The sequence below is a fragment of the Balearica regulorum genome, chromosome 3 (assembly GCF_011004875.1).
Source record: "Balearica regulorum gibbericeps isolate bBalReg1 chromosome 3, bBalReg1.pri, whole genome shotgun sequence".
NCBI lineage: Eukaryota > Metazoa > Chordata > Aves > Gruiformes > Gruidae > Balearica > Balearica regulorum.
Genome location: NC_046186.1, coordinates 24,456,349 through 24,474,614, shown reverse-complemented (window position 1 = coordinate 24,474,614; position 18,266 = coordinate 24,456,349). Strand labels below are relative to the sequence as shown.

The following is an 18,266-nucleotide window of genomic DNA, read 5'->3' as shown; positions in this document are numbered from 1 at the left end:
TAAGCAGTCCCTTAGGTCAGGTAGATGATCTGCAGTTAGAAACTTGATGGACTAATCTTTGTTGCAGGCTCCTTCTTGCTGCAATTCAAATGTAAGATCTTTTAGGTGCCTCGTTGATTTGCTAACTGTTAAATTTATGAAAGTATAAACTATAACAGTCTAATTATAAAATCTAAGCAACACAAATGTAAAGATATTATTCTGTTCCATACTTCTTATACTGTTATACAAAATTAATACATTGTATAGGGTTGTGGGTTTTTTTAATGTTAGACATTTCATTTGCGTATGCCCTTGACATCAAAGTTAGATCTTAGCTTTCTTCTGACTGATTTTTTTCCCTCTCTGAAAACTGTTGAAATGACATCTTCTAAAATAGCTCATGGAAAATGTATTACATAACCACTTTTTAAATTTTGAAATTAAATAGAATTTATGAAAACATGAATTTTCAGGAAAGCAATAATCCACAATTAATTTGTAAGGATATTAGCAGTTCAGATGCAGGAATGTGTCTGTTTTCTCCCCTCTCCTCATTATATGAGGGAATTTTTTACATTTCAACAGATTAAGCTTGTTGCCCAAGAATCTAGTAATTCTTTATAACCAAAGATTAGCAATAAATAGAGAACAAATTTTTCAGTCATTAAAGCTGTGTTTCCAATTATTTAAAAATGTAAGAAAGTTATTTCAGAATAAAATTAAGTTTATTCCTTCAAAAGTTTATGCATAGTATTAAAATCACCATGCCAAAACTATATGTATATTATATATGAGCAGAATTAGGGATACATGTAGACAGCAGAGTATTTGAAAGAAAAATAGTTAAAGATGATGAATGCTATAAACTTATTTATTTCTATTCCTTCTGCTTCCATACATGTTCTACGTGGGGAGATTTGCTTAAGACAGAATGATGAAAGGTAGACAAGATTTATGTGTTTTTCATTATCTAAGTTGTTCACTATAGTGTATTTAGAACTTGATTTTCAGAAGTGTTTGGCATCAATACCACTAGCCAGAATAACAGGTGATGTGTGCACGTTGTTCCCCTGTCTGTGTGTAAAAGAAAGAGCATAGCTGCAGATGAGGGAGGTCTCTAACTTTCAATTCTGTCTGTGCCATATGTTTTTTTATAAGCTTGTACAAATCTTTTTCCATGTTTCAATCAGTCCTTTATATTTATGGTGACTTGATTACTCTAAGAGTGAGCATTCTAGAAAAGACTGTGAGGAAATGAATGCATTTGTAACTACTGAAGCATTTAGTAGGTGTTAAGTCAAAGTACCTTGCACTAAATAACACAAGGAAAAACGTATGTGTTCATGTTATTTCTTCTCCTTTTCTTCCCTTGCCCTCCCCCCCTCTCCCCCCCAAAAAAAATAGGTCAGACCAGTGCTCCTCTCACAAGTAGCCTACAGAATATTTTTAAGTACTGACTGTATCAGTCATTTCCCCACTGATTATAAAGGGGGCTTCGACCTGGAGCATTCCTGAAGATATCTCTCTATAGACACTTGAAGTTAGAGTTCTTAAACTCACATGGAATCTCACCTTTAATAACTGCTTCTTTTATATTGACTATAAATTGTAATTAATTATTCATTTGCTTGCTGATTGCAAAGCTTACTTGGATGCTTTCTATATATGCACAGTAATCACCTTGATACAGGCATGTGTATTTGCATACCTATTTCTTGCAAGTATTGTTATTTATTAAAAGTATTTTTTTCACTAAAATCATCACATACAAAAGCTGTCTTCTACTACCCGTTTATGTGTATTTAACTTGTTTCTTAATTTTTTTTTTTTTTTTTTTTTTTTTTTTTTTTTTTGGTATGTGTGGATGTCATAGCAGAAAAGGGGAGAATAGAAACTTTGAATAGGACATATGAACACAAACAATCTGGTTTGAAATTGATGGGGAAAGGCCTTATAACTTTTTGTAATATACTTATTACAGAAGAAAATTACAGAAAAGAGTTCTTTTCTTTTTCATTTTATGCTGAAAAGACCTGTAACTGGCAACGTATATTAACATCACTATTTTACACATTTACATAAGTTTTCTTGCATGTTGCTTATGTCAAGAAAAAGTGCTGAAAGTCCTATTAGAAAGTATTATCCATTGAATGACTGTCTCATCAGTATAGTTAAATATGAATTGCCAGTAGATTGCAAAACTTTTGAGAAACTGAAAGTGTACCTCTCAATTTCCAAAGGATATGAAGCAGCAGGTATCCTTACTTACTGTGAACTCATTCTGCTGCACAAGCATGTAGAAATATATCAGTTTATTTGAAAAACATGGCTCCTTTTGTCTCTTTCAGATGATCTGCGTTAGAATTTAAAATGTTCAATCACCAAGACATAAAAATATTTCGGCCCTCCTTAAAAAACTTTACAGATCCAAGAAAAAGAGGTCTGGAGCTAATTTCCTCCCAGTGCACACAGCCCATGCTCATTTGTCATCCTCAGCTCTTAGAAAGTTCATGCAAGTTTCTGATACCTCAGTATAGCTACATTATCCAAACACTTTTCTTTCTATAGACTTTTCTATCGTTCTAATTAGGTAGAGATTTCGTAATTGGCACGTTTTCCAGTACATCATAAAGACTTTTTTTTCTCTACAACTGTAGGTTTCAATAGCACATAAATGGTTCCAAGACAGAATGAAAATGCCAGGAACTCTCATTTTGAATTGCATTGATTTAATTAAATGGATGTTATGGATGCTTAAGATGCAACAACTGCAGAATGAGTATTTGTTGACATTTACATGCTTTAGAAATCCATTACAGACTCTGAACATTAACTCAAGTACCATTTCATACTTTTAATTACTCTCTGGTAGTTCAAAAATGATTCTGTGTAAAACATATAGATTATGTTTATGAGCTTAAAGTACTTGAGATTTAGATAACACTAAGAGTTCTTGATGTTTCCAATGTTTTCACATTACGTTTTTTAATATTAAAACATCTGTTAATATTTCCATGTATGTAGTGAAGTAGGATTGTTATATGTATTTGCCCTTCTTTTTTTTTTTTTTTTTTTTGAGTTATCCAAAAATATTTTACCAAATTACTTTCAGAAGCTGAAGATAGATTATACATAATTTATGAGGTCTGTCTTCCATGGCAACTAGAAATGAAAAGATATTAACTTTTCACTAAGCAGGGCCCACCGAGTCTATACTTAAGGTATAGAAAGTAATATAATTATTAGAGATTATTAAACACTATTTGGAGTCCCATGGAGTGTGATTTAATCCTTTTTGCTTAATATATGAACTGCAAAAACTTCTTACATTCAGAATAATTAACCCCTCATGGCTTGTCTTGTCAAGTTTTTATGGGGATTAGTGGTATTGCTTTTTTAATAGTATTTCCCCATCTGTAACAAGCAGTGATATTAATAGGAATTATGAATATAAATTTACTCATCTAAGCTGAGATCATTGATAGTGTTGACCTACACCTATATGCTATATATAATATTTTCAGGACCTGTTCTTCTTTAGATTAGACATCTAAAGTTTTCCAAATACCCCAGCTGGCATTTCTTTTAAAATGTCTTTACAGTTTCGTCTGGTAGACTTCCTTTTTAGAGTTTGTACTACAAACTGCCAGAGTCCACAGAAGTTACAACACAGGTTCATGGTGTTCCGAATAGGGTTGTTTAGCCTGGAGAAGAGGAGGCTGAGGGGTAGACGTGGCACTTCAGGCCATGGTTTAGTACACATGATGGTGTTGGATTGACGGTTGAACTTGATGATCTTAGAGGTCTTTTTCAACCTTAAAGATTCTGTGATTCTATGATTTGATGATTCTATGAATTTATGAGAAGAAATGCCCTCCAGGGCTACAGTATTTCTTTACTTGGTGGTTACAGTGTTCTGGGATTGTATCTGAGGCAAAGGTTCCATGATGATTAAAAATGAACGTGTGTAATATCAGAACACTCAGCAGTGCAAATATGATCTTAATCTAGCACAAACACATGACTGAATTCCTGTAAAATTAACTAGAGCATACGGAAGGAAACTTATGAGCATTTTGGACTCTTATACCAGTTTCATATATGGTTTGTCATAAAGTCAGAAAGGCATTGACAAACAGTAATTAATCCAACATAAAGGTTGTAAATAAAGTCAACCTGTTAGAAATTGTTGAACAAATTTGCACCATGGGACCACAGTAGTAAGGGCTGTGATGTTACATTTATTTTACTGTCAGATCAATTATTTCCTCTGTTTTAAAACTGTTCTCTTCCCTCTCCATGGGTAATGTTTTAATTGCCATAGTATACTTTGTGCCAAAGCATGAACAAGGTTTACTAAGCTAGAGAGAAAAAAAGGAAGGAATAAACCCCTGCAGCCTAATTTCTTAGAGGCTTATCGGAGACCTATATTCTGGTTCCTAATAACAGTGTGCTCATATGTTCTACTAAGACATAATGTAACATGCCACAGCACTCCTTCATGTAGGAAGTAAAATTTGTATGAGTACCATAGCTCACAATTCAGTGTCTTTCTTGCTTTTGTCTACTTTCTAGACCAGGAACTCATAACTTTTTTTTTTTTTCTCACACTCTTCATAAAAGTCTTAGTATTGAACTCTGACTTTTAGATGTGTCTGGCTTTAGGAGAATGATTATTTCAAAATACCTTAGGACTTCTTCCAGAAATAGGAGTAGGAAATTACTTATTTTAGATTACTTATTTTTCATATAGCCACTGTAGGTTTACACACAGTGTAAATGCACATATATATATATATATGTATGGTAAGTAAACTGTATTGTTCCTTTCAAAATAGGGAAGAGAACATTTGCAGATATCTCAGAACTTCATCAGCTTCTGTTAAAAGTACATTGTACTATATAAAATCCCTGAGAATTTCCCTTGGGGACATAGAATGAGCACTTGCTTCTTCTACCTGAATTCATACTGAAAACAGGTTTTGGAGGGTACAAACTTGAAGCTGAACTGAAAGGTGTGCTCCAGGGATGCACCTAGCATACTCCACCCACTAATGGACACAAAAGCTAGTCCAAAGTAAAAACACTTCAGTGCAGATAGTGTGGACATCATGTCCTCAGCTTCGTTGTTTCACTGCCCAGATTAGCTTCTACTGTACTGCACTACTTACTAATGTAGATAGAACCACAGTACCCATCATAATTAAACTGAGTTGAAGAACTTGTAATTAATAGTCTACATACATTACAGACATGTTGATAACTTTGCCTTGACAACTAGTATTTCTACATTCCTGATTATTTATATCAAATATGACAGAACAAATCACGTTGGATAAACAGTGTCAGGAGGTGATAGCCAATCATCAAGATGTATTCTGGCTGGTTTGGTTTTAATTTAACTGGCTTTTATCCATTCATTGTTCTGATAATGCTGTAATGAAACTCAGGTATAAGATAATTGGCAGCAATTTGCCATTATAATAATCTTTCTCAGCAGTAAGAATATTGTCAGAATTTCTCTGACTGCTGGCTCATTTCAATGTCGGGTAAAGCTGAGTACTGTGATTGTATGGATCTCATATTTCCATATGTGACCAGATTTCCCCACTGTGAGAGTTCACAGTATGTACTTTAACACTGAAGTTCTGTTGCAACATTTCGACAATGAGATTTCACAACAAGATGGTCCTTTATGACAGATTGCACCAGATGTACAAGAGCATCAGGGAAAAAAAGGAATGGAAAGTTCTATTTTTTGTATATGATGAGAACAGGAAGAAATTGGATAAGGAGAGCTGGAAAGGCAGCTTGCCTGTGAATACACAGGACAAGATCCTGCTATATTTTCACATGACCTGCTTGCATGTGAAATACCTCAATTTTTCGTAGGCCTACTGAAAAACAGAGATACTCTTGTTTGTGGAAAAGTGTAGTGCATATGTGACCACAATTATGTACTATTATCCTTGTATTTTTTCTAGAGTATTCAAAGTGGCATTTTAAAAATTGGTGTAAAAGCCAGAAATTAGTTTGTTGGATGTCCTTACAGGTAATATTCTATTTTTCAGGTACAAAAAGCAATAATACTTTTTATTTTGTCATACTGAATCTTTGTACCTAGTGTTTTTTCCTAGGCATAATATTGAGAAAACAACCCTAAAAACTGAGGCTACCACTGGACTTTTCCTGAATTAGCAGTAATTAGAAGAAATTAAGATCAATATTAATTTTCCACAGGTGGTCCTTTGATAAAATATCTGAATAATCTAAACAAAACAGAAAATGAAGGGTTTAGTGTCTCAAGGATATTTACATTTAGATTTTATATTTTTGCTTCCAGTTAGATATTTTTACTTGCATGTGATTTTTTTCTGTATTGTGTGTGAAATAGGAAATTGAATTCTGATACTCCAGATAGATAGTGAGTGGTTATGTTTTCTACCATCAGCTTATCTAACACTTTACCCCAAATAAATATTTGATTAGATATGAGTTTAAAATAGACTGACAGAAAATCTCAACTCTTTTATTGATATAAATGCTCCCACAGAGTCTCAAAAATAAGATTTAAAAAAGCAATATATTTCTGTACAGGACTTCATGTCCTCTGACACATGCACAGGCTGAGAAATTCCTATACATTTTTTAAATAAATGTATTTCTTTGTATGTTTAATAAGGAGATTAAAATAATGAAATATTGCTATTTCTTGTGAAGTTCAGCTCATTTGAATGACCTAATCATCTTGACTCTTTTTATAGTATATGAAGAGAAATAGACCTTTTTGGAATTGCACAGTTCATACAACCTATTTTAGATATCTACTTTAGGATGAGATGAGTCATACCCCGTAAGTTACTATTAATTTGAAAAGACACACAATTGGTTTAGATATGGCTGTTTATATAATTAATGCTGAGATCTAGTTAAAATGAATGCTACCCCTTTTGTCTGTAAACTGAGCGTGTTTGCTTGTTTCATTTTTGTCAACAAAATGAAATTGCAGGGATGTGCAAATATTCACATGGAAACAATCTTTTAGCAAGGGAATAATGATAAATCTCTCCAATCCATTTGTACTGTGTGTGATTATACATACTCCTTCTGATGCATAGGCTACTCCTCTGTTAGTAAACTAAACACTGTCAAGGCATAAGTATGATAGGACAAGGGGTAATGGGGTTAAACTTAAAGAGGGTAGATTTAGATTAGATGTTAGAAACTCTACTGTGGAGGTGGTGAGGCACTGGAACAAGTGGCCCAGAGAAGCTGTGGATGCCCCATCCCTGGAAGTGTTTAAGACCAGGTTGGATGGGTCTTTGGGCAACTTGGTCTAGTGAAGGGTGTCCCTGTCCGCAGCAGGGGGGTTGGAACTACATGATCTTTAAGGTCCCTTCCAACCCCAACCATTTTATGATTCTATGATTCTATGATTCTATGATTCTGTGATTCTATGATTGAGTGTGGGAAAGTGATTATCTAGACTGCTGATATGTTAGGGTAAATGCTAGCATGCTTCTAGCTTGGGTTGTAGTACTCTGCCACACAATCTCAGGTGTAATGTTTTAGGCAGTGTAAGTTAAATTCCCAGGAGGTGGCTTGTAGACAGCCATGCTGTTTTGAAGGGTAACTGAGTTTAACAGTGCATGGCTGTGGTCAGAGCATGCTCACTGATCTTGGGGCTTTGTGTTTCTTAATATCTTAACATAGATAGAGATGCAGTGTCTCTGTGATGGAATAGCATTCTTTTTTTGAGAGGGATTTCTTTTCCGTAACTCTAGATACTTAAAATTCTGAGCTGCTATAGCCTACTATAGAGAACCTAGGTTCAGTTTACAGTAACAGCGGAATATAAGTATTTCCAGAAGCTGATTGAAATGACTGATCTTAGACAGCTATCTAAGTATAAGTTGGTTTGCTTTCTAGAGATTCATATTTCTCTACTGACTATGAAAGTAGCCTAAGCTAACTAGTTCAAATTTAGCCCTCTAATTTTCAGAAGCCTGAGTTATGACAGGTAAATCCCAAACTTTGTGTCCAATTTACAAACAAAGAAAACAATGACATTTTGTGTTTTCAGAGGAATCAGTTGTTGGACAGCTTTAGCATCTGTACAGGAGATAAACCAAGGTATTGTAGACTACTTGCCATTTTTTGAACTGAGGTTGATATTTTCAGCGTCATGAGAAAGGCAATGAGAAAAATGTGATACCAACTCTAGTTTGTGTATTTGTAAAATAATGAAAGGTTGTCTATGGATTATGTTATTTACCATAAAGATGTCTGATTCTCTTCTAATTAGTGAAAGGCCTCATATAGAGAATAAACTGAAAATAGCAAACTGAAGGGAAGACCAGCAGCCTGATTCAGAACCACATAATGAAGCTGTTCAGTAAAATAAGGACAGCAAAATGGAAACCATTTGTAGAGTCAGAATGAGGCCAGGGACATGACAGTAATTAATGAAAAATCCACAGATCTGACTGGAGTTGAGAAAGATTAATTTGGAACCACTCTTTGTATTGCTCCAAGAACTGGACCTCAAGGCAAAAGGAGTGATTTAGACTGCATCTTTACATTTTAACAATGCAAAGAGGAAAGGGTAAAATATGGAAAGAGTTGTGGCTGCACAGAGTAGAACTGCTCATTCCAAGGAGCACAGAAGAAGCTGTTTATCCCATTCAGCATGTTAATAGGCCAAAAAGGGGAATGCTAATTGAAAATGAATGTAGGAATATTTCTTCATTTTCAGCAGAGAAGAAACTGAAGCCATGCTATCTTGACACTAGGATGGATGAAATAACATTTGCATTTTTCTTCCTGCGTTCCCACTATGATCTGCTGGCTTCGTTATGGAGATTAGATGAGGAGGTGAAGCTCCCACTTAGCACCAAATACAGGGTCGATACTGCTTCCTTTCCTCTGAATAAAAAAGAATGAAAGAATAGAAGTGGTATGAATTAATAAATTGCTCACTAATCTCTTTTGGCATAGTGTAGATAATATGCTTTCTTCAATAAAATAATGGCATAATCAAATATCAAATGAATAATTAGTTCTTGGTGTTTCAGTTTCTGATTTACTCAAATTATATATAATTTATCTTTGGTCACTGTGGATACATCTAATCTAATTGAATCATGAGAATATAATTTGCATCGAGATCAGATTCATTGGCATTATATTTTGATCAATATCTTATATCTTTGTGTATTTTTTTCTTCTCTTCCCTTCCCATTTCTATTTGCAGGTTTTGACCTAGTGAAGTGTGAAGATCCCGGCATACCAAATTATGGCTACAAGATCCGAGATGAAGGACATTTTATAGACACTGCCATTTTATACAGCTGTAATCCTGGCTATACAATGCATGGTAGTAGTATTATGACCTGCTTAAGTGGAGATCGAAGAGTTTGGGACAAACCTTTGCCTACCTGCATAGGTAATACGGATTGTGACAATGAAAGATTTCAGTCTGGTGTTTCAAGAAAAAATCTGACACTCTGTCTTTCTGTACTTTATCATATGATAATGGTGTAAACATACTTTAAATTTCAAGTAATGATTTACTGTGAATATCCACATATAACTTCACTGAAACAGATGGCTGGCTAGTAATGGCTAGAAAACTGCTGGGAAACACTTCTTTCTATAGTGCAGCTTTGATGAAAGACCACCGCTTTGGTTCTGATGATATCAGAACTGAGTCATCGAGTTTGATAGGCTATCACAGGCAGTGGTATTATCTAAACACTTCACAAACTAATCAAATGCCATCATAAAGCAAATTAAGATTTCTTTTACCTTATCAGAAATTATTTCAGCATCTCATTCCGATGAAGCTAATTTCTAATTTTCACCCCACATTGATGGATTGTTTTATCTGTGTGCTCTTGAGTCATTGCTGCCATCTGTCAGAGCCTTGAGGTAGACTTTTTCTTTAAATATCACGTCTTCAAGTCTCTAAAACTGTTTTTCATTACAACCAACATAAATGTTAGATAGAGAAGTACTAGGTGAGATGCATAAAATAACTGAACACCAGTATAGCTATTGTCCATTGTAGTTTTGCTAGGAAGTTTCTCTCCAGTTGTGCTTTCCAGTCCAGCAATTACCAGTGACTTCCTGAGTTCAAGTTTCACATGGAGTTCCCATGAATCATTGGGAAAGTCCTTCTTTCTATGTGTCTTCTAATGCTTAGCTTTTGCCTCTGCTGCCTGCTGCAGGCAGGCTACCATCTGGTTTCTGCACTCATCTGATCTGTAGGACCCTTGCTTGTTGCCTCTGTCCCATACTGGGTGCTACATTCTCCATTCCAGGAGCTGCTTCCTGCTGAACACATTCACAGACCTGCAGTCTACAAAGGAGCAAGCTCCCTTCCTTTCAAAAATTCAGCTTACCCAGAGAGTAAGTGCCAAAAACCATCAGTGAACAGCATTTCTGCTGTCTTAGTAGAGATGTTATTTTTCCTATTTGATTCCAAAATTATATCTGTAGGTTTTCTCTTATATACATGACAGGTCAAAACAACTCCTTCCAGTTTTGGTTTAAAGACTCTTCCAGGTTTTTATACATTCATGTCCTGAAGCTCTTCAGTTTAATTGGCTAGCTTCCTTTTCCTCTAAGTTTGCCCTTTTGTAGAGAAGATCCATAATTAGTTCTAGCTTTGCCTATCTCCTCATTTGATTTAAATGAAGTCATTACTCTAAGGTAATTTTCTGTGATATTTTCTTGTGCATGTGTTCACCATCAAGTAAGTATTTGAATGAAGTCTAAAATACTCATTAGTTCCAAGTCTATTAGATGAATAATATATCCGTCTACCTATTTCCTTTTCTTAGTATGATGATTTGTCCTCTAATCAATGTGTGAGATGTTATAATCTCAACCATACAGTATTTAAAAATAAATAAATAAAAATCATATATATTCCAGTCTGACCTGAGGAAGGAAGGTAGGAAGATAGGATCAAGTGAATCTAAAGAAAATTCCCATCTTTGTACCTGTAGAACATCTTTCATAACCTTCTCCAAGATATTTTTGACCAATATGCATGTTTTTTCATGCTAACTTCATTTAGTTTACTGCATCACTCATATGTAATGCTCCCTCCACTCCCATATCTCTACCTGTATTTCCAGTTTTCTTGATAATAATATACTTTCAAGCTTCTATATTCCACTTATGATTGCTAATCTATCTTTTTTATTATTATTCTACTTTGATGTTGTACCTTGCATTACTAGATTTTGTTTCCATATTTTGCTGCTAGCTTTTGGAATCACTTGTACCAAAATCTCTTATTTCTTGAGGATCTCACTTCATCTTTAAGTGGAATATGTCCCGATATCAGTAGAATAGTCAATTTTCTTTTAGTATCCAGAGACAGATTTTGTTCTTGCTTTGGGTCTGTTCAACCACAAAGCTATCTTTCTATGTACCTTTATCTCTTTTTATTTGCTGTCCTTGTTCCTATCTTTAAAATCGAATTTAGGAAATGCATCAGTTTTGTCTAAACTCCCTCTTCCTGTTTCTCAATTTAGAACTCTTCTGAAACATTTATTAGTTCCCCAAGAAGTCAAATGTTCACCATTCTCTCTGAAAATCTTCTAAAGGTGAATCTTTCTAAACAAACAGTCTTTCGCAAACAGTCTGTTATCTTCATTAAATTCTTGTTTTTTCTACTGTTCTACGCACAGGAAAACTTGTCATGAAGATCCCTGAAAACTCAGTTAAGCATCTACAGATCATTTCATGCTGTCTTTTCCCCCCCTCCAGTGTTACTTATATAATCCTTTCTTTCTTCAGTTTTTACATTATGCTATCAGTTTTATCTCTTCCTACTCTGATTTTACTGGCTTCCTTTTCTTCCTTTTTCTTAAGTTGTCATGAACTTCCAAGCATCACTTACTTTCTTAGACACATTTTCTTAATATCCTCCTGTTTGTGCAGACCTATTATTTTTGGCTTCTTGTGTTTTAGATCAGCATTTGGTATTTGCTGTTGTCTCCAGTGACATTTGCATTCATCATTGTCTTTACAATTATTTCAGTCTCATTCACAAAAAATTTCAAGCCCACACATGGACATATTCCACATATTCTATACCTAGTTATCTTCAGCGATACACTGATATATTGCTCACAGCGTTCATTTTCATTTTCTCTATGTTCTAAGCCTTAATGAAGAAAACCAATGAACTCCTTTAATTCCTTCTCTAGAAAATTATTTTAGAAGGTTATTATCTAGAAGGTTATTTTACAGTGTGCTCATTTCTGCATATTGAAAAACAAACTTTTTGGATTTTTTGTTAGAATCACTTTTGAAATTTTACTTTTGATCTTCTAAAATGTTCTGGTTTTGTGAGGTTTTTTGTGGTTTGTTTTGTTTTGTTTTGTTTTAGTATATGAGATATATAATACATCATCCCAAATTTTATCATGTGTTCTGTTTTTAAATGATTCTTCTTAGAATTCTAAAGCAAATCTGTGAATTAGTTTATTTTTTTAAAATTAAATATTTTTAAATTAAAAATTTAAAATTAATTTAAAATTTTATTTTTAAAATTTAAATTTTAAAAATTAATTTTTAAATTAAATATTAATTTTTATTTGACTGAGTTATCTTAAGTTCTTTTATACAGTACTGTACCAGTCATTTCTTTATATCTAGTTATCTATCACAGCAATTATTGCATTCTGAATTTCCTTATATAATGAAAATTAACTGAAATCTTAGCCAAAGGTTATGTCTGAAGAAATTATGTACTAAAGCAGCTTTCTGCTGTGGTTCTATAAATAATATGTAGTGTTTTGAGTGATCAAACCAGCAGAATAGGTAAGTAAATCAGTAATCTTGTTTCCTCTACAGTTATTTTATGTAAGAAAAATGTAGTTATGCATAAGACTTATTATTTGTTAGAAGTGTTGCTGGTAGATTATTTGGTCCAACTGCCATGTCTCGCTCTTTACTCTCTTGCTGATGCTAGAATTGTGCTTTTGTAGTCTCAGTTCATATTCAACTACTCTTGTCGGTAAAATAACATAATCACTGAAGTATGGTTCATTGCTTTATAACAAGGTAGGAATGAGATCATTATATGTGCGTTTTTAACTTGTGTACATATCCTGGTTTGTATGTATGTGTACTACTGCACAGATATTAGGTCGTTCTGTTACCTTTTTAGAAGACAGAGAGATGTGGAATGGATAGAAAACGGAAGTGCAAAATATTATGGTCTTGTTAAAAATAAATGTAATCCTTATTTATATTGTAGCTGAGTGTGGTGGTCGAATTCATGCTGCTACATCGGGGCGCATTTTGTCCCCTGGTTACCCAGCACCATATGACAACAATCTTCATTGCACTTGGATTATCGAAGCAGATCCAGGAAAGACAATAAGGTACATGCTTAATTTCAATATTTATTGTTGACTTCAGTATTTTGTAAATTATAATCTGTGCCTTACATTCTCACACTCTACACAATTTTTTGTTTATTAACTCCTCTTTACATTAATAAAGTTGATGCTTGTCATGATGGCATTTATGAGTGCCATTCCTCTAGGGAACTTGGCTACCTAAATTGTGTAGGGGACAGCTAGGCATGTAATTCAGAACTGTGAATTCCGTTAGATAATATGGCCTATAAATCTTCAGGGTGGTAGAGCGGTGCACTGCTCTGCCTTTTTCTAGCTGTAAACAAGCTAAAGTGCCAAGCTGCCAACTGTGGTTTCAAAGTTCTTCCCCTGAGTCATTGTAATGCTGTTCTTTTATATCTTACTGTCACATTCAATGTAATAATTTGTTTTAGATAAAATATAATTATTTAACACTATTTCTTAAATACATTACCTCAAGCAGCCATAGAGTTCCTGATTCTCTGCCAGGAGTGCTCAGACAGCAGGCATCTTGGACCCTGTTGGGTATCTTATTAGGAACTGTCTTTTTGTCATGAATGCTTTGATCTGATGAGGATTTGACAATTGACAGCAGCAGCAGCAGAGAAGATTAGTGCTATAAAGCTTTCTATACAACTCTGAAGGGTTTTCATTTTCCATTTCTGCTCTCTTCAGTCATATCATTATTATATATAACATTTTGAATCATGTAAGTATCAGACTTTTTCCCCATAATCAGTTGCATAATAAGACCAGCAACATCTCAGAAGATGTTGAGAATAATCAAATTTGAGAAAAATGATGGGATTTTAATAAGTGCATACAGGACTGAGAAAATACTTAATAGAAGAGGACTGGAAGATTTCTCCACATAGAGTAGGCAGCATAACAAAAAAAGGAATAAATTAGAAGAGTGCAGAAAATGAGAGAAACACAACTTGTGACTAATGCACAAAATAAAGGTACATGCCAAGAACTGTCTGATGGAATCTAGAGCTTTATTTTCTATAATGATTTATGGAAAGATGATGGAAGGATTCAAGAACTCAACAGAAGGAAATTAGTAATACAAGAAGAACTTTTAAAACAGTTTTTCCTCATCAGTTTGACATACCGACAAGAAAGACTATCGTATTTTGCTACTGATGAATATCTAAATCACTCAAATGAAAGGAATACCAATATTTAAAGACTATTTCAGCTCAGTTTTGCTGTAGTAACACACAGAATTAGAAATGTTGAACTGGCAAATTCTGTTCAATATTCAAGCTAGTCCCAACAGGAATTTGCTGTGAAAGCAAGAATGTAACAAAAACTATTTAACTTCTAATCTTAATTTCTGTCATGTTAAAACAATTTATTGATACTAATATGTTTAATTATATGCAACAGAGATTAGTTTTATATTCCAGTGACAGAAGTATGATTTCCAGTAAATATGTTGCTTCAGAATATTAGGTATTTATTTATTTAGAGCAAAAAGTTAGCAACTAGTAAGCTGTTTCATTATTCAGTTTATGTGGACAATAGTTTTAACTGATAAATGAAAGTTATTACATTTTAAAATTAAACAGGCAAAAATATAAGAAAATGGCAAGTTATTTACTGAGGTTTTTTTCCTTTTTCATTTTTAGTAATTCCATTTCACTAAGCCAAATAATGAATTCACTCCATCATAGGTGATTTCAATGCATCATTTACATTTAAATGACAACTTTAAAATTAATGATTTCCAATTATTGACAAATGTAATGAAGAAATATCAACGCACAACTATTTGAAACAAAAAGGAAGTTTTGATATTTACCTATAAGAATTCGTCAATGTTAAAAATGTAGACAGTCAGAACTTGAAGCCTATGCACATGTTGTGACTAATAACATGGCATTCTTGAATACCTTTCTAAATCTAATATTTCATCTGGAGATAAATACAGATTATTTTGTTATAATACAGTTTTGTATTTTATGAATTTTGGCATAAGACCGAGATAGGATAATACATTTTCTGGTTTTGTATAGGAAAGAAAATGCCATGCTGACACAATTCCCTGCGCTATGTATACTACTGTCCAGTAGCTACTGCTTTTTTTCAATTGCATATAATTCAAGCCAATCAGTGTTCTTTGTATCCTCATTTGAATAGAGGAAATCTTTGATGAAGTCATAGTTCCTATCCCTTAAAATATCCATCATAACAATAAGTTAATTTATAGAACAAGTACTATATGCCCTATAATGGTGTTTTCTGTAATTCAGGCATTTATAGAACAAAATAACATCTCTCTAACAAGATCAACTCATCTAGCAGGAAAAATGGATAACCCTTCAGGATCACCAGCACTTCTCAGTCCTAAACAGCATCTCAAAACTAAAGTTTGGGAATGATTGCTTGGAGTTTTGTGTAATTGTGTTTAATGAGTAATATACAGCGCTTTTACTTTCTCTTTGCAGTCTGCATTTTATTGTTTTTGACACTGAGGTCGCTCATGACATCTTGAAGGTATGGGACGGGCCTATTGAGAGCAGCATACTTCTGAAAGAATGGAGTGGCTCAGCCCTTCCAGAGGACATTCACAGTACTTTCAACTCATTATCATTACAATTTGACAGTGACTTCTTCATCAGCAAATCAGGCTTCTCCATTCAGTTTTCAAGTATGTAAATATTTTTTCATCTCAAATACAATAATTATATATGCTATTTATATACATTAATCTTATCTATATTTAGTGTTTATCTTACAACTTAGTCTTAAAAAAATGAAATATTTTATTTTATATATTTATGCAAATAACTATGACTAGCGTGAATTTTTTTATTTCCTTTGAATGTTTAAGTTTTCTTACTCCTTGTTTTGCACAGCAACCACATGCCTAGCATTATATAATTAGCATTATTTAACAAGTCAAAATAAACAAACATAAGTTTGCTTCTGCACTGATAGTTTTAAATGTTCCCGTCAGTGCTACCTAGTAATATATTATTTTGTGTTTATACTTTATGTTGTTTGGGTTTTTTCTTCTCACAACATTGGTTTCATGATGCATCATTTTTACGACCTTAACCACTGTTTGTGTACATGATTAAACTGAAGGATAAAGTATATCTTACCATATTGAAATACATTTAAATATTTACTATTAAACTAATGAAAATTAAATATCAATGATCTGGACGAGGGGATGGAGTGCATTCTCAGTAAGTTTGCAGATGACACCAAATTGGGTGGGAGTGTTGATCTGCTTGAGGGTAGGAAGGCTCTACAGAGGGATCTGGACAGGCTGGGTCAATGGGCCAAGGGCAACTGCCTGAGGTTCAACAAGGCTCAGTGCCAGATGCTGCACTTGGGTCACAAAAACCCCATGCAATGCTACAGGCTTGGGGAATACTGGCTGGAAAGCTGCCTGGCAAAACAGGACCTGGGTGTGCTGGTCGACAGCCGGCTGAACATGAGCCAGCAGTGTGCTCAGGTGGCCAAGAACGCCAACAGCATCCTGGCTTGTATCAGAAATACTGTAGCCAGCAGGATTAGGGAAGTGATCGTCCCCTGTACTCGGCAATGGTGAGGCCGCACCTCGAGTGCTGTGTTCAGTTTTGGGCCCCTCACTGCAAGAAAGACATTGAGGTGCTGGAGTGCATCCAAAGAAGGGTAACGAAGCTGGTGAAGGGTCTAGAGCACAAGTCTTATGAGGAGCGGCTGAGGGAACTGGGGTTTTTAGCCTGGAGGAGGCTGAGGGGAGACTTTATCGCTCTCTCCAACTGCCTGAAAGCAGGTGGTAGCCAGGTGGGTATTGGTCTCTTCTCCCAAGTAACAAGTGATAGGATGAGAGAAAATGGCCTCAAGTTGCACCAGGGGAGGTTTAGTTTGGATATTAGGAAAATTTTCTTTACTGAAAGGGTTGTCACACACTGGAACAGGCTGCCCAGGGAAGTGATTGAGTCACCGTCCCTGGAAGTGTTTAAAACACTGTCCTGGTTTTGGGTAGGATGGAGTTAATTTTCACAAGCAGCCAGGACAGGTGAGCCAAGCTGGCCAGGGGGGCTATTCCATACCGTGTGATGTCATGCTCACTGTAAAAGGGGGCCAGTCAGGGAGAGGCGGCTTTGCGCGGCTCCAAGACGGTCTGAGTGAGGGCTGAGCATCCTGTGGGTCCTTAGGTCGGTAAATTGCCTTGTGTTATCACCCATTGTGTATATTCTGTTATAAGTACTGTTGTTGTTACTTCCCTCTCCCTTGCTGTCCCAGTAAACTGACTTATTCCAACCCACGAGGCTTTGCCTTTACCTTCCCTTTCTCGTTCCCATCCTGCCAGGGAGGGGTGAGCGAGCGGCCACCTGGTGCTCAGCTGCCAGCTGGGGCTAAACCATGACAAACACACGTAGATGTGGTGCTGAGGGACATGGTTTAGTGGTGGACTTGGCAGTGCTTCGTTAATGGTTGGATCTTAAAGGTTTTTTCCAACCAAAATGATTCTATGATTCTATATTAATCTTCAGGTCTAAAGTGATCAATATTGTATATGTGGTCAATATTGTAAAACTGAGTTTGTGGAGTTTTTGAATGATATTATGACTGAAGTGTTAAAGACTGAGGATATGACTGCAGGAACACTGTATCATTGTCTTTGACTCAGTTGTTGCATCTTTATATATCTAGTTAGAATGTATGTAAGCATATATCTGCTCAGGAACATAGGAAAATTATGAATTAATAAAATATGTGAGAGTAGAAGTATTATTTAAAACCTGTTCTGTAGGTGCTGTAATTCGGAAGTAAAGTGCACTAATAAGCTTTCAGTCGTTATTATTTGCATAGGGAAATATACTTTGGGGGTTTCCTGGTCCCTAAATAATGCCTTTTACATTTACCTGTTTACTT

At 34.9% G+C, this 18,266-nt stretch overlaps 1 protein-coding gene and 1 long non-coding RNA gene across 2 annotated transcripts in view; one reads left to right on the top strand and one right to left on the bottom strand.

Moving 5' to 3' along the window:
• Positions 1-18,266, bottom strand: part of LOC142600924 (uncharacterized) — a 782,912-nt gene that overhangs the window by 114,536 nt on the left and 650,110 nt on the right. The gene's annotated exons all lie outside the window — the stretch shown is intronic.
• Positions 1-18,266, top strand: part of CSMD1 (CUB and Sushi multiple domains 1) — a 1,232,729-nt gene that overhangs the window by 988,927 nt on the left and 225,536 nt on the right. The window contains exons 24-26 of the mRNA XM_075747278.1: positions 9,236-9,427; positions 13,262-13,388; positions 15,839-16,041. Of these exons, the coding sequence (XP_075603393.1) occupies positions 9,236-9,427; positions 13,262-13,388; positions 15,839-16,041 (522 nt within the window). The remainder of the gene's footprint in view (positions 1-9,235; positions 9,428-13,261; positions 13,389-15,838; positions 16,042-18,266) is intronic.